Source organism: Procambarus clarkii, chromosome 30 (genome assembly GCF_040958095.1).
Source record: "Procambarus clarkii isolate CNS0578487 chromosome 30, FALCON_Pclarkii_2.0, whole genome shotgun sequence".
NCBI classification, from domain to species: Eukaryota; Metazoa; Arthropoda; class Malacostraca; order Decapoda; family Cambaridae; genus Procambarus; species Procambarus clarkii.
In genome coordinates this window covers 16,477,159-16,495,466 of record NC_091179.1, presented here as the reverse complement: position 1 = coordinate 16,495,466, position 18,308 = coordinate 16,477,159, and the positions used below count along the sequence as shown (strand labels likewise).

At 43.9% G+C, this 18,308-nt stretch overlaps 1 protein-coding gene across 2 annotated transcripts in view; it reads left to right on the top strand.

The window, feature by feature from the left end:
• The first annotated feature begins 4,474 nt into the window (after positions 1-4,474).
• LOC138370082 (sodium-dependent nutrient amino acid transporter 1-like) overlaps positions 4,475-18,308 on the top strand; it is a 42,565-nt gene continuing 28,731 nt past the window's right edge. For both annotated transcript variants that reach the window (XM_069333945.1, XM_069333944.1), the window contains exon 1: positions 4,475-5,254. In XM_069333945.1, coding sequence (XP_069190046.1) covers positions 5,204-5,254 — 51 coding nt within the window. In that variant the 5' untranslated portion in view covers positions 4,475-5,203. The remainder of the gene's footprint in view (positions 5,255-18,308) is intronic.

Here is an 18,308-nt window from a genome sequence, read left to right as displayed (position 1 = left end):
GAGATCAATCAGTGAACAGGGGAACCTAGGGACGGGAGGGCAATCAGGCATGGAGCAGGAGCAGTGTAGCCAGCCACTACCATTCCCCCATCCCTGAGGTTTTCGCACTTCTTCCCCATCCCGGGAACCCACCCACCCACACCATAGTCTCTACCCACGGTGTTACACCACTACCTAACCCCAAACCCCTACCAATGAACCAGACCCCTCCACTGTCTCCCATCCACCTGCCACTCCAGGCACTCCAGCCACACACACTGCCACTACCCCACCAGCTGGCCTCATCCTGACCCCCAAGAGGTCGTCACTCTGGTTTGTGTCAAAGCAATATTAGACCATATGATACAAGCTCACCCAGTCGTCCACCAAATATTGTAAAAGCAGACGATGAGTCACAATAACGTGGCTAAAGTAAGTTGACCAGACCATACACTAGAAGGTGAAGGGACGACGACGTTTCGGTCCGTCCTGGACCATTCTCAAGTCGAATGGCCCTGGACCATTCACAATCGACTTGAAAATGGTCCAGGACGGACCGAAACGTCGTCGTCCCTTCACTTTTTAGTGTGTGGTCTGGTCAACTTGCAAAAGCAAACGGATCTTGAGAAAGTCCTCTGCCAGATTAAAACGACTCGGGAACAAATCCTCAAAATCCTGCAACAGCAGAGTCCGTCAAGTGGAGGTCCTGCAAGCCAGAGCCTGGTGCAAGATGATGCAACACATGCTGCCGAGGTCCGTCAGCAGACACAACAAGGACACCAGCACAATAACACATGTGAACATAATAACTACACACATACCCCATCTGATGCCAAACAACCTCAAAATGGATAATCACATCGAAGAACATCTCACTATACTACAACAGAACTGCAATGGAGTTCGCAATAGAATTAATGACACCATCCATTACGTCTGTGAACACCAAACAGACGTGATAGTGCTACAGGAGACGCTGGTAGGTGATAACTTCAACCCAAGATTCAGCGGTTATCACAAGTTCTCCCTGTCCGCTGGGGAAAGAAAACGGGGTCTCATCACTTTTATAAATAACAACATTCCCGCACAGATTACCTGCACATGGGGGATGAGTGCGAGTCACTGAGGTTAACCCTTCACTTAAACAATAATGTCCTATATATAATCAACCTGTATGTGCCGCAGAGTAAACTAGACCTTGACACACTATCGAATTTGTTAATGAAGAACCTACCTGGCTGGTCGGTGAAAGCAAGTAAGGATGATAAGGAGTCATTTACAATTAATGTATCAAGTTTGGAGACTTGTACACATTTCAGTGCAAGGTGCAAGGCAAATAGTTTGGTCTGGAGGGTAGAGACCCAGTTTTTTATTCTACCACAGACGTGGCCACACATTTACAATGCTAACCAACATATATTCATTTTCTTCTGTCCTCCATGGACAGGGTTAGAGATGTACGGACTCCCCACTCTTTATCATCCTTAATTGCTCTCAACTCTTTAAGACATAACTGTAACATGCTCGTGTCCGAAGCTAGACACAAATACAACAAAATTATTAATGATGGTAACAGAGTCCATTTCATGTGGTCTCCATCTCATGTTGGCTTCCGAATGCATGATAGAACTAATGAGTTAGCCAAAGAATCTGCCTTTAAAGTAGACGTTGAGTATAACCTTGGATTGTCAATGTCTGAGAGCAATAGTACACCGAGAACTTCAACAAAATCTTGTAGATCTGAGGCAAAGTGAAATAGACACCAATAATTCCATCTATCATCATACTATCATGCAAGAGGAGCCACACATCTATGGTTCATCCAATAAAATCAGCAGACTTCTAGATGTTACTACTGCTCGGCTTAGACTCGGTTACACATATCTCTGGGAATTCTCATTATCTGCCGATGTAGACCTGACCAAATGTAAACTGTGTCAACAAAATTATTCGCACACCCTCCGTCACTATGTGATGGAGTGCGAAAAGATACGCGAATTCAGAGACAATTCTATAACCAATGTTCCAAAGATGTGTAAATATTTAATTCAAAATGATCTGCTACTAGAAATTTTAGCCAAATATCCCCAGTTTGCTAACTGTAGGTAGTAACTAAGTGATTGTAACCTATGCACCGCTGTCCACTGGATGGGGGGCGGTGTGCAGGACAAACATATCAATTGTGACACCAGCTCTCCACATATGTTAGTTGCTTAATTTAGAAACTGTATTTGTGGTCGATCTCGAACCCATTGCTGACTTATACTGAATTTTGTAACTAGTTCATCAAGATAGTAACTTGCTTAGCTAAATGAATTGTAGGGTTCAGTCCCTGAGCCCATTATGTGCCTCTGTAACCCTTTCCACTACCGCCCACAAGATGGGTATGGGGTGCATAATAGATGAACTAAACTAAACTAACTACGAGAGGAGTTGTCCCTCCCCAGTGTTAAAAGCAGAATTAAGCAACTGAATGCTAAGCTTGCAATTAGGATAGCCAGAGATCCCCATTACAATGATATTGGCAAGAAAAAACTGAGTTCTGTGTTACAGGAAAAAACAGGAGAAGCAAAAAATGGCATCGAAGATCAGTCTTCTACCTCGTAGAACTTCACCTACCTGAGCAAGCCCGTGAGCTCCTGCCTGTAGAGAGGTTACCTCCCTGGGAGGATGACCCATGCAGGATCATTATCAATAAAATGGCAACGAAAAAATCCAACATGATACCACAAGAAACGAGGCACAAGTATCTTGGGGAACTTCATAAAGAAGCCGGAGATGATCTAGATCAAATCTACACTGACGGGTCATCTAATCCTGTCAATGGCAGGGCTGGTGTAGCATACACTGTAATTAAGAATAAGGCCTTTCAACGCAGAAATAAAGAGAAAGCACGTATTGAAAACTATGCCTCTTCAACGCAAGCGGAGCTAACTGCCATTGTTATGGCGTTAAGATTCCTTGAACGAAACACTAATAGCGCAGTGATCTGTACTGATTCAAAAGCAGTGTTACAAAGCCTAAGTAAAAATCGGGCAAAAAATCTTGCGATAGTCGTTGAAATTAAGAGAGCTGTGAGGACACTAATCAATCAGGGAAGAGTCGTCAAGTTTCTGTGGATCCCTTAACATGTTGGAATATGTGGGAATGAACAAGCAGATGTGTTGGCTGCTGAAGGAGACCACATTGAATACTTCATACCCAAGACTCTGCTACAAATTAGAGGTATTGTCAAGCAACATCACCGTGACAAGGTAACTGAGGAAAGGAGGATTGAAGAACAAATCAGTGAATCTGTACGATGGTACAATGTGGTTGCAGCTGGTAATCCCAATCATTATGGACAAAGAGCAGGTGGCCGCGGGAGAGAATCAGTAATAGCGAGAATCTGTCTTGGATACAAATATCCATGGAGATTCGGAATGGAAACAACAATTGAGCAGCGGAGTTGCAGAATCTGCTCTGAGAGTGACGGACACCGCCTTGACCACTACCTGAGAGAATGTGAACACCTGAGAAACATTAGAAATATGTGTAGAATAATAAACCCCACATTGTTTGAGTTAGGAAAACACTATATTTAAATATAGATACTGTTCTTAAAAGATTTCCCCATTTTGCACCCGCAAGATAACGTAAGATTTTAAGGGTTGACAAATGTTAATCTTTTTGTTTGATAAGCTGTTCACTTGAGACAGTTAATAAAAAAGTTCCAGCTGTGTCTGGGTACAAGTGACAGGATGAACAACCCAGCGGGTTTTCTTCCTATTGGGGAAGTGTTGTACATGCTGTTAAGGCGGTGTGTCCACTCACAGGATGAGTGACGCTGCCCAATAAACTCGCTCCTCGGGCCAAAATCTAAAAATTAAATTGAAGGTCATTTTCCTATGTCCATTATCACACACACACTCTCCATTTGTATTCCAAGGCAGGGCTATTGGGGGTAGTTAACAAGGCCTTGGATCTGTACGACTACTGAAGTTTTGCCTCCTCTTCACCTTAATTTAGAAACTGTACTTGTGGTCGACCTCGAACCCATTGTTGATGTGACGACTTATACTGAATTTTGTAACTAGCTCATCAAGATTGTAACCTGCTTAGCTAAATGAATTGTGGGGTTCAGTCCCTGAGCCCATTATGTGCCTCTGTAACCTTTTCCACTACCGCCCACAAGATGGGTATGGGGTGCATAATTTATGAATTAAAGTAACTACCTCCACCAGGGTGCAGGACTACTGAAGTGTTACAGTCTCTCCAGCAGATGTCATGGCTGTTGAAATTTAACCTTCATTTCACTTTTGGTTAAGACTGATCTAATGTTAACTGGTAGTCGACCTGTGGGATCAGTCAGTCGTGGGATAAGCAAAAATAAGGAAGTTGATTAGAGGAATGTGTTGACTGGGCACCGGAGGGGTGATGGGGGGATTAGGGAAGGGGGTGAAGGGGGTGAGGGAGGAGAGAGGTACAGGTTCCAGAGTTGGGGAATGTCGCTTCAGTTCAGTATCGGGTTGGTCGCCTGCCTGAACACACCTATCATCACTGCAACAACAACAGCCTTCTCCTCCTTCTCCTCCTTCCCTTACTCCAGCCACAGCTGCTGCAACCCATTCCTCCTACCACAGTTCCTACAGCAACCTTTTCTCCTCCTACCACAGTTCCTGCAGCAACCTTTTCTCCTCCTACCACAGTTCCTGCAGCAACCTTTTCTCCTCCTACCACAGTTCCTGCAGCAACCTTTTCTCCTCCTACCACAGATCCTGCAGCAACCTTTTCTCCTCCTACCACAGCTGCAACAACCAATCATTCTGCGCCTTCCTCAACCCTCAACCACAACTACCTCTACTTTCGAGAGTTTAATTCAGCGAGTAGTGCACCTTCTATGCCTTCACTTCCTGTGGCTTCAGCCTCCCTCCATAATGATAAAGCTCTAAATTCCGATTTTTTTATCAGTTTTAAAGGTTGGGGGGAGTTTATATCGTGTTGTCCAAGGTTGTTTCATGTGTTAAAATTTGGAATTTCATAAGTCGTTAGTGTGTTAGTGTGATACGTATACTATCGCATAATTTCATTGTGATTTTCTGGCGTGTGGCTTTACCTAGCAAACACACACACACACACATGCACACACACACACGCACACACACACACCGAGGAGCCAGAGCCCAGGTTGGGTGTGAGGTACAGTACTCCAGGAGCTGCCCGTCAGTCAAGACATCTCTCAAGAATGGCAAAAGGATCTCTAAATCTGATCCAAGAAAACGGCCATCTGAGCAAGGTAAGTTTCGTGAACACACACTCACGTTATATTATATATATATATATATTATATATTATATATATATATATATATATATATAATATATATATATATATATATATATATATATATATATATATATATATATATATATATATATATATATATATATATATATATATATATATATAACAACTAATAACAAAAATTGCTTAAGTAGCCGAATTTTCGTGAAATATTTAACTTTTCCGATAGTTTTTCTTATGAAATGATAAAGTTTTATTTATATTATATATAACTGCAATTTTATGTTGATTCAAAACTAACATATAGAAATATGATCAAACCTAACCTAACCTATCCAAACCTATCCTATCCTAACATAACCTAACCTTACCTATCCAAACCTATCCTATCCTAACATAACCTAACCTTACCTATCCAAACCTAACCTAACCTAACTTAACCTAACCTAACCTAACCTAACCTAACATAACTAAGTCAGTAATTCTTTGTGCTAGTATAATAATTATTGCCATAAAAACAATCTGGAAATAAATATTGGAAAATATCGAATATCATTCGGCCTGTTAGCCACATTGGACATTGCATACTAGGCCAAGTAGTGCGGTTCTGGCTATTAGGCACGACATATATATATATATATATATATATATATATATATATATATATATATATATATATATATATATATATATATATATATATATATATATATATATATATATATATATATATATATATATTACAGTTGTTAGTTGGCATGAGCAATCATTCATGTCGTGAGCATGATACAGAGGGGTGTGTGTGTAGATTTTTAAAATACAGATTTTTTCTTAGGAATGAAGTGCTTGGGAAGTTACTGTTAACCACAGGAAAAAAATATTAAATGATGGTGAACTCAATGGGACAACATTAGATTAGGCAAAATAGATTTTAATATATTAATTAATGTTTGGATTAACACAAATTTGTACTTTACGGGGCATGTGAATTGTGTTGGAATTAAATGTGAAAGTAAATTGGCTTTTAGTATAAATATATTCGGCTTTATAGACGGTTTTATACACGGCCTCATACACGGCCTCATACACGGCCTCATACACGGCCTCATACACGGCCTCATACGTCTATCATGGAACACTCATCACTAATGCGACATTTCTGCTCAAGGTTAAATCTAACCTTGAGAAGATTTCAATTTAAATCAGCAGATTTAAGATTTAACGCCTAAATCTTAAGATGTTACACGAAATGCGAAATACATCCAGATATCCAATAGGGATCCATTCACTCCCCTACATAATAATGTAGGGGAGTGAGTGGTGTCCGTCTGCCCCGCCTGGAGCCGTCTCTCTCTTGAGAACATGCAACAGCAAGCAAGATGCTTGATCTCTTTCCTCCAGAATAACAACTTCTACCCTCTTGTTTGCCCAACCTCTTGGGCTGGAAGGGAGAGCGACGGTCTCGCTTCATGCAGGTCGGCGTTCAATCCCCGACTGTCCAATTAGTTGGGCACCATTCCTATCCCCCAGCCCGTCCCAAATCCTTATCCTGACCCCTTCCAAGTGCTTTATAGTCGTAATGGCTTGGTGCTTCCCCCTGATAACTCCTTCTCTTCCCCCTAGTTACCTAGAGATCACAAAGTTATGGAACTCGTTTTGCCAACCAAATCAGTCACTGCCACAGTTCTCAAGTTATAAATGAACAGCTGAAACCTCAAAATGGCATTCAATTCAAAATCCGAAATTCCAAAACTGTATTCATAAATGCAGACGATGAGTCACAATAACGTGGCTGAAGTATGTTGACCAGACCACACACTAGAAGGTGAAGGGACGACGACGTTTCGGTCCGTCCTGGACCATTCTCAAGCCGACTGTGACGTCGTCGTCCCTTCACTTTCTAATGGTGTGGTCTGGTCAACATGTATTCATAAATGTTTATACATTTAAAATTGTATTTGTTTGCATAAAATTACAAAACTCACTTAAGAGAAACTCATAATAATATTATAATATGTAATAATTATGATGATATACTTTATATTCAAGATTTAGATTTAGAAGCTACACGTATCACGGATTTCTAAACATCAATAATGTTGTGGCTGGAGTGAACAGGTGTTAAAGACCACAGATAAAACTTAGTTTCAATTTGTACTCAAGTGACCAGAGTGCAGCTGTGGCCCCCAGCAAGTTTTAGTTAGTTTAGTTCATTTATTATGCACCCCATACCCATCTTGTGGGCGGTAGTGGAAAGGGTTACAGAGGAAAGCAAGCAATACCATAATACCAACTTAAATCAAAAATGAAATTCAGTACAGTACTATACATATTAACCCCTCAGACCATCCTCCCCCCCCTTCCCCCCCTACCACCTCCCCCCCCCCCTTCCCCCCCTACCACCTCCCCCCACCCCTCCTCCTCCTCTCTCAGGTCACCTGACCTGGGGTCTGATCTGGGGAACTGTAGTTGTTTGATCTCTGACCTTGACCCTGACTGTTGTGGTAAAGGTCATATTGTAGTCAGTATTCAATCTAGAATGACAGACAGGCGAAAATGAGAGAGTAACAGGGCCCCCAGCGTGACTGTGTGTGTGTGAGGGGGGGGCTGAATCCCCTGTACCTCATTCCCCCCAGAACTCCCTAAACAAACCCACTCCCCATTCTTCCCCCAACCAATACCACTCCCCCTCCAACTACACCACATCCCCCTCCTCTCCTCCCCACATCGCCTCCTATAAGACTCTCCACCCCACACCGCCTCCTATAAGACTCTCCACCCCACACCGCCTCCTATAAGACTCTCCACCCCACACCGCCTCCTATAAGACTCTCCACCCCACACCGCCTCCTATAAGACTCTCCATCCTCCCCTCCCCCCCAGCCAGCCCCACCTTCCCCCCCCCACCCCCCAGCCAGCCCCACCTTCCCCCCCCCCCCCACCCCAGACCCCCACCAGTAGCCAGGGACTGGTTCACTGAGGGCGGACCTCTACACTTTCTCCTTCGCATGATTGTTTTTATCTAAGTGCGTATAAGGCAAGTTTTATGTCTGAAGGTAAGCACTGTGTGTGTGTACAGTCACTGTGTGTGTGTACAGTTACTGTGTGTGTGTACAGTCACTGTGTGTGTGTGTACAGTCACTGTGTGTGTGTACAGTTACTGTGTGTGTGTGTACAGCCATTGTGTGTGTGTACAGCCACTGTGTGTGTGTGTACAGTTACTGTGTGTGTGTACAGTTACTGTGTGTGTGTACAGTCACTGTGTGTGTGTGTACAGTTACTGTGTGTGTGTGTACAGTCACTGTGTGTGTGTACAGTTACTGTGTGTGTGTGTACAGCCATTGTGTGTGTGTGTACAGCCACTGTGTGTGTGTGTACAGTTACTGTGTGTGTGTACAGTTACTGTGTGTGTGTGTACAGTCACTGTGTGTGTGTACAGTTACTGTGTGTGTGTGTACAGCCATTGTGTGTGTGTGTACAGCCACTGTGTGTGTGTGTACAGCCACTGTGTGTGTGTGTACAGTTACTGTGTGTGTGTACAGCCACTGTGTGTGTGTGTACAGCTACTGTGTGTGTGTGTACAGCCACTGTGTGTGTGTGTACAGTTACTGTGTGTGTGTACAGTTACTGTGTGTGTGTACAGTTACTGTGTGTGTGTGTACAGTTACTGTGTGTGTGTGTACAGTTACTGTGTGTGTGTGTGTACAGTTACTGTGTGTGTGTACAGTCACTGTGTGTGTGTATAGTTACTGTGTGTGTGTACAGTTACTGTGTGTGTGTGTACAGTTACTGTGTGTGTGTACAGTTACTGTGTGTGTGTACAGTTACTGTGTGTGTGTACAGTTACTGTGTGTGTGTGTACAGCCACTGTGTGTGTGTGTACAGCCACTGTGTGTGTGTGTACAGTTACTGTGTGTGTGTGTACAGCCACTGTGTGTGTGTGTACAGCCACTGTGTGTGTGTGTACAGTTACTGTGTATGTGTACAGTTACTGTGTGTGTGTACAGTTACTGTGTGTGTACAGTTACTGTGTGTGTGTACAGTTACTGTGTGTGTACAGTTACTGTGTGTGTACAGTTACTGTGTATGTACAGTCACTGTTTGTGTACAGTTACTGTGATTGTGTACACTCACTGTGTGTGTGTACAGTTACAGTGTGTGTACAGTTACTGTGTGTGTGTACAGTTACTGTGTGTGTGTGAACAGTCACTGTGTGTGTGTACAGTCGCTGTGTGTGTGTACAGTCACTGTGATTGTGTACAGTCACTGTGTGTGTGTACAGTTACTGTGTGTGTGTACAGTTACTGTGTGTGTGTGTGTACAGTCACTGTGTGTGTGTGTACAGTCACTGTGTGTGTGTACAGTTACTGTGTGTGTGTACAGTTACTGTGTGTGTGTGTGTACAGTCACTGTGTGTGTACAGTTACTGTGTGTGTGTACAGTTACTGTGTGTGTGTACAGTTACTGTGTGTGTACAGTTACTGTGTGTGTGTACAGTTACTGTGTGTGTACAGTTACTGTGTGTGTGTACAGTTACTGTGTGTGTGTACAGTCACTGTGTGTGTGTACAGTCACTGTGTGTGTGTACAGTCACTGTGTGTGTGTGTACAGTCACTGTGTGTGTGGGTACAGTCATTGTGTGTGTGTACAGTCACTGTGAGTGTGTACAGTCACTGTGTGTGTGTGTACAGTCACTGTGTGTGTGTGTACAGTCACTGTGTGTGTGTGTACAGTCACTGCGTGTGTGTACAGTCACTGTGAGTGTGTACAGTCATTGTGTGTGTGTACAGTCACTGTGAGTGTGTACAGTCACTGTGTGTGTGTGTACAGTCACTTTGAGTGTGTACAGTCACTGTGAGTGTGTACAGTCACAGTGAGTGTGTACAAGCATTATGAATCTACAGAACACGAATGTATATAAATCAGGTACATTTAAAATCATGGAAGACCTGGGTAAATACTGGTTTTGAAAAAAGTTTCTTGATTTCAAATTACCGAATACAAATTTAATTAACTGAATTATAATTAATTTTTGAATTGTTAGTCATCTGTATCAGTCCTCAATGCACTCTCAAGAGCTTAGCATTATCTCTGTGATACGGGGGGATCAGACTCTTACAGGAATTTCCCTTAAAGATATGATTAACACATCATGAAGTGCATGGAGGGTTTCCAGCGATTTATAATCAGATTAGAAGACAATGAATCCCGCCAACTCGACATCAATTCTGATTGAACTTACCTACTTAAAATTATCTGCTAGATTAAGGACCTGCCCGAAACGCTGCGCGTACTAGTGGCTTTACAAGATTGTAAATACTGTACTATCCAATGTTTCTCACAAACCCAATGTACCTTCTTGTATATATATAAATAAATAAATAAATAAATAAATAAATAAATAAATAGATATGCTATAAAAGCTGTCGGTTATTCTCCGAACATTTTGCATATCTAGGGAGATAAAGATGCCTATCACAGTTCCTGTTGGTACAGAGATTAGCTGATAAATATTGTTGAGACACTCAGAGGTTAAGTAACTATTAAGGTAACATACAACGCTTAAAGGACTAGCAGGAGCAGACAAGAGCCTGTACTGAAAGTTGTTCTGCCGGACTACCACACGCGCGCACCAACACTTGAATTGCTTCTAGTTACTCTCTCTCATTTTAGCGTCTCGAACTGTGTATGCCTGAATATTTCCGCCCCATAACCTTATATACTTTACCGTGCTCCCCGTCGCTGCTTTGTTCTATAAGGTCTTACTGCTAGTGCAGGTGGTCATTGTCTTCCCTTACTACCACAAGATATTGGTGGAGGCACCTTCCTGAGGTGTCTCAAGGCACAAGATCACACACAAGGAGCTACCTGAGGTGTCTCAAGGCACAAGACCACACACAAGGAGCTACCTGAGGTGTCTCAAGGCACAAGACCACACACAAGGAGCTACCTGAGGTGTCTCAAGGCACAAGACCACACACAAGGAGCTACCTGAGGTGTCTCAAGGCACAAGACCACACACAAGGAGCTACCTGAGGTGTCTCAAGACACAAGACCACACACAAGGAGCTACCTGAGGTGTCTCAAGGCACAAGATCACACACAAGGAGCTACCTGAGGTGTCTCAAGGCACAAGACCACACACAAGGAGCTACCTGAAGTGTCTCAAGGCACAAGACCACACACAAGGAGCTACCTGAGGTGTCTCAAGACACAAGACCACACACAAGGAGCTACCTGAGGTGTCTCAAGGCACAAGACCACACACAAGGAGCTACCTGAGGTGTCTCAAGGCACAAGACCACACACAAGGAGCTACCTGATGTGTCTCAAGACACAAGACCACACACAAGGAGCTACCTGAGGTGTCTCAAGGCACAAGACCACACACAAGGAGCTACCTGAGGTGTCTCAAGGCACAAGACCACACACAAGGAGCTACCTGAGGTGTCTCAAGGCACAAGACCACACACAAGGAGCTACCTGATGTGTCTCAAGGCACAAGACCACACACAAGGAGCTACCTGATGTGTCTCAAGGCACAAGACCACACACAAGGAGTTACCTGGCGTGTAAATGTGTTTGTCATTACTAAAATTATAATACAATTTTAGAACACTAAAATGAATAAAATAATGGTTAAAATAAAGAAACATTAGGAGAAAATTTAACACAGAGACAAAAACCATCCCAGAACGAAGCCAACTCTCATACCAGGAACGGTTGAGGGCCACAGAACTACCAACATTGCAGAACAGACATGGCAGGGCTGATCTCAGTCATATATTTAACATATTGAAGTGTTATTTTAACATATTTAAGTGTGTGATGCAACTTAAAATACTGAACAAGTTGGCGGATATTAATCCAGACCACTTCTTTGAACGGTCAAATGTGAGGCATGCATTGTTAAGCTTCAAGTTTAACAAGCCACAATGTAAACAGAGAACAGGAGATGCTTTTTTCATCCATGAAAACACCTACCTGTTGAAACCGTAAATATCATTACTTAAGTTCAAAATCCAGTTGAGAAACATTCTCAAGAACAATGGGGGGGGGGGATCTTTGACAAGCCGCCGGCTTCCTCTCCGTGTCGACAACACTAGAGAGAGATGATGGGCCTCGGGTAAATTCTGGTAAAATAGACAGTGAGTGTGAGGTGCAGAAGCGGCCTTACTGATGCCCTCCTGGTAGCATCCTCGCTGAGTCCACCCCATACCCATGTTGTGGGCGGTAGTGGAAAGGGTTACAGAGGTACAGAGGCACATAATGGGCTCAGGGACTGAACCCCACAATTTATTTAGCTAAGCAGTTACAATCTTGATGAGCTAGTTACAAAATTCAGTAAAGTCGTTATATCATCATTGGGTTCGAGATCGACCACAAGTACAGTTTCTAAACTAAGTAACTGACATATGTGGAGAGCTAGTGTCACAATTGATAGGTTTGTCCTGCACACCGCCCCCCATCCAGTGGGCAGCGGTGGATAGGTTACAATCACTTAGTTACTACCTACAGTTAGCAAACTGGGGATTCTCCTTTCCCCCACTGCACTTGTTTTAACATATTTTAACATATTTAGGTGTTTGATGTGACTTTCTATAATACCTTACACTATAGAAAGTTCGCTTAATTAGTTATTTAGTTACCGTCGTGTCTCCACACACACACACACACACACACACACACACACACACACACACACACACACACACACCACACACACACACACACACACAAGATTTTACTACAAGCTAAAGTTAAGGTTTTATCTCAGTAATATTATTAATAATAATTGATATTAAACCATCTCTGACTATACCATCATATTTAGCCTTAACCTATCCCAGTACGAGTCTTGTAATATTATTATTTTATTATTATTATTGTAATGATCTGGGGGTTGTAATGATCTGGGGCTCAGATCATTGGTTCTCCCTTCTCCCTCTTTTCCCTCCCCTTCTCCCCTCCTTTCCTTCTCCCTCTCCCCTCCTTCCTTCTCCCCTCCCCTTGGCCGTCATTCGTCTCCTCCTCTTCCCCCCCCCCCTGTCGCCCATTTGTCAGGGTCAAGAGGTTGACCTGAGGGTAGGGTGGTCGTGGATACCTTGGCTTCTCCCACTCAATTCCCCACTCAGATATTTCCCTCTCCACCCCCTCTCATCCCTCTCTGTCCCTCTCAGCAGCGGCCTTCCCCATACCAGGCAGAGTCAAATGTCCCTACTCCTATCTTAGAGGAGACAGGCTTGAACATAAATTATCAGTTTTGTAACATTGCTCGCAGGTGCCTGGGCTCCATAGACGCGCCTTGTCCCTCTTCTCTTTAGCTGGGGAGAGCTGACTCAATCTTCAGAAATTCATGTAGCTTCCACGACAGATCAGTGAAGGTGATTGGCCTGAGATAAGGGCCAAGTCCTTATTGGCCCTAGAGAGCCAGACCTCAGGCCTACGTGTTAAATGGTTGGCCATTGCCAAAATAATGGGTGGAGCCCTGGGGCTGTATTAGATGGTGGGAGGAGTAATCCTTCCAGCAATAAGTTGGAAAAACTAAATTTCATCAGTGTGTCTTGGGAGTGTATTAGGAACAGGGCCGCAAGCCCGTATCCTCGGGGCTGAGGGCAGCCATCAACATCGTGGCCGTGGTGCGGGTATTTAAGGTATAGTGCACTTGAGTTTTGTGTCCTCGGTAAATATCCATTGTGCCTCTAGGGAAATAGAATAGGTGATGTGTTCAAATTGTCTTAATTTACATGTTTCATAAAATAAATTGTATAGCTTGTCCAGTGGTATTCACTTAACTCCCCTTTGATATATTTTGCTACTTTGTCATTTTTAGGTGTTGTATTGGAAGCCCCCATGTTCTCCTACTATTAATAGATACTAAAGTTGCCCTTGGATTCAAATAAGTAACGTAAATTACACAAACTAATTTTCCAAAATTTATTACTGAAATTCATATTACCCGGAGTCCCATGGTTACTGATTCCTTGCCTTCCTGGGGGATCGGTGATTGACACATTCAGGTATGGTTGGTCAGGAAGGTGTGGCAGTGTAAATGTGTTTTGTTATTGTTTTTTTATCTAATAACCCTTGTCCTTGGTGTATCTTCCTCTTTTAATATTCCTCTTACATACGTGGCAGTCCAGTGAGGGGTCATACTGGACTGTAACAGTGTTAAGCTGGGGTATTGAGTGGAGGGAGACAGAGATGTACAACAGAGAGCGTATATTACGATCACGAGAGATAACAAGATAACAGGATTAATACTGGGGAACATCGGGTTATTACAATAGGCCGCGGTTATTACGACAGGGTAAGCGGTCGTTACATTATTATTATTATTATTATTATTATTATTATTATTATTATTATTATATTATTATTATTATTATTATTATTATTATTATTATGCAAAGTGCATCTTCATGTCCAGTAAAAAAAAAAAAAATTTTGCCCCGAGGGGCGAGTTTATTGGGCAGCGCCACTCATCCTGTGAGTGGACACACCGCCATAGTGACAGTATTGGGCAGCGTCACTCATCCTGTGAGTGGACATACCGCCATAGTGACAGTATTGGGCAGCGCCACTCATCCTGTGAGTGGACACACCGCCATAGTGACAGTATTGGGTAGCGGCACTCATCCTGTGAGTGGACACACCGCCATAGTGACAGTATTGGGCAGCGCCACTCATCCTGTGAGTGGACACACCGCCATAGTGACAGTATTGGGCAGCGCCACTCATCCTGTGAGTGGACACACCGCCATAGTGACAGTATTGGGCAGCGTCACTCATCCTGCGAGTGGACACACCGCTATAGTGACAGTATTGGGCAGCGTCACTCATCCTGTGAGTGGACATACCGCCATAGTGACAGTATTGGGCAGCGTCACTCATCCTGTGAGTGGACACACCGCCATAGTGACAGTATTGGGCAGCGTCACTCATCCTGTGAGTGGACACACCGCCATAGTGACGGTATTGGGCAGCGTCACTCATCCTGTGAGTGGACACACCGCCATAGTGACAGTATTGGGCAGCGTCACTCATCCTGTGAGTGGACACACCGCCATAGTGACAGTATTGGGCAGCGCCACTCATCCTGTGAGTGGACACACCGCCATAGTGACAGTATTGGGCAGTGTCACTCATCCTGTGAGTGGACACACCGCCATAGTGACAGTATTGGGCAGCGCCACTCATCCTGAGTACACAGAGTGGACACACCGCCATAGTGACAGTATTGGGCAGCGTCACTCATCCTGTGAGTGGACACACCGCCATAGTGACAGTATTGGGCAGCGTCACTCATCCTGTGAGTGGACACACCGCCATAGTGACAGTATTGGGCAGCGTCACTCATCCTGTGAGTGGACACCCCGCCATAGTGACAGTATTGGGCAGCGCCACTCATCCTGTGAGTGGACACACCGCCATAGTGACAGTATTGGGCAGCGCCACTCATCTGTGAGTGGACACACCGCCATAGTGACAGTATTGGGCAGCGTCACTCATCCTGTGAGTGGACACACCGCCATAGTGACAGTATTGGGCAGCGTCACTCATCCTGTGAGTGGACACACCGCCATAGTGACAGTATTGGGCAGCGTCACTCATCTTGTGAGTGGACACACCGCCATATGACAGTATTGGGCAGCGCCACTCATCTGTGAGTGGACACACCACCATAGTGACAGTATTGGGCAGCGCCACTCATCCTGTGAGTGGACACACCGCCATAGTGACAGTATTGGGCAGCGCCACTCATCCTGTGAGTGGACACACCGCCATAGTGACAGTATTGGGCAGTGTCACTCATCCTGTGAGTGGACACACCGCCATAGCAGCATGTACAACACTCCCCAATAGGAAGAAAACCCGCTGGGTTGTTCATCCTGTCACTTGTACCCAGACACAGCTGGGATTTCCAGTAATATTTTTTGGCCAGGTACACTTTTGTCCATTCCCCGCTGACCTGTGATTACGTGTGGTGCATTGCAAGCGCCTATTATCGTATTGTTGGTATTCCCTGTGTTAAGGCTGCACGAGTTGATTTTATTTCAATCCTAATTTCATTTGTTATTTTAATCACATTGTAAACCTTTCGGCTTTAAATCCTTTGATTTGCTTAGATTGTTTAAACATACACTCACGCACAACACACACACATACATACGAACGCACGCATGCATACTTGCACGCGCGCGCACACACACACACACAAACACACACACTCACACACACACACACACACACACACACACACACACACACACACACACACACACACACACACACACACACACACACACAAAATACCAGTTGATTGACAGTTGAGAGGCGGGACCAAAGAGTCAGAGCTCAACCCCCCGCAAGTACAAATAGGTGAGTACAAATAGGTGAGCACGCACACACACACAAGGATTGTGTAAGGAATCGTTTAGAACCTTGTATACCACATATGCAATAAGCATCTTATTGCTTCTTAATTACAATTATTACTTAACCTATTATAGGTATAGGTTAAGTAATAATTGTAATTAAGAAGCAATAAGATGCTTATCTTAACGTACTAAGAAGATTAGGTAAGGTCGGTGTTTTCTATGAAGCTTTTCAAGGTAAAGTAAAATATTCACAATAAATTAGCATGTCACATATGCACTAATTTAATAAGTCAATATTGACTATACGAAAGTGCGAGAACGGGTTGGGCGTTTCAGGCAGGCTGAACAACGTGGCTGAAGATATGATGGGCAAACCACACATCAGAAAATGAAGAAGCGACCACTTTTCGGTCCGTCCTGGACATTATCAAGTCATGTAATGGTCCAAGACGGACCGAAATGTCGTCGTTTCTTCATTTTTTCTGACGTGTGGTTTGGTCATCACAACTCCCCGAAGCTGAGGGAAGATTTATGCCACCACTTAGTGTTCAGGGAAGCAAGACGAACATTAGTCTATGGTGGGAGCCGGTCGGCCGAGCGGACAGCACGCTGGACTTGTGATCCTGTGGTCTTGGGTTCGATCCCAGGCGCCGGCGAGAAACAATGGGCAGAGTTTCTTTCACCTTATGCCCCTGTTACCTCGCAGTAAAAAAGGTACCTGTCAGCTGTCACGGGCTGCTTCCTGGGGGTGGAGGCTTGGTCGAGGACCGGGCCGCGGGGACACTAAAAAGCCCCGAAATCATCTCAAGATAACCTCAAGATGGTGCAACAATCAGTGTCTGGAAGGAAAAAGACGCAAATGAACATGGAATACACATAGAGAACACAGAACAGAAGGAAATCACAATGCATACAAAGAGGCCAGAAATGAGTGCACAGAAAGTAGGAGAGTGACAGAGAAACTGTATAAGAATGACATTGCATACAAGGCCAAAACTATTTCACAGTCATATCAGGAGGAAGATGACTGTGAATGATTAGATTATAAGAGTTGACAAAAGTGAGGGATGACACACAGAAAATGATAAGGAGGTATGTGAGAACCTAACAAAAGTTTTCAAGAAGTATTGGAACCTGATTTGCCACTAGAGCTTAGAACCCAGACCGAACGGCCAATTCCACATGAAAGCCTCACTGAAACAACAGTGTCACCTCACCAGAAGATGTAAAGAAACAATTACAAGAACTGCACGAGACAAAAGCCGTGGGACCAGACAAAATATCGCCTGGGATAGTTAAAAAAGAGGCAGCTGAAGCATTGTTCAGCCCACTTGCCATTAGTATTTAATTCCACTCTAGCAACGGGAGAATTTCCTGACTGCTGGAAAATGGTTAACGTGGTCCCAATCTATAAGAAAGGGGAAAGAAACCGTTCAACTATTGACCCGTGTCACTAACAAGTATCCCCTGCACAGTGCTAGAGAGACTGATCCGAAGCAGGCTAGTAGAACATTTAGATCAGATCAGTTTTGTCTCAATGTACCAGCATGATTTCAGTAAAGGAAAATCCTGTTTTACAAACTTGCTGGAGTTGCAGGCGATGAGTCACAATAACGTGGCTGAAGTAGTTTGACCAGACCACACACTAGAAGGTGAAGGGACGAC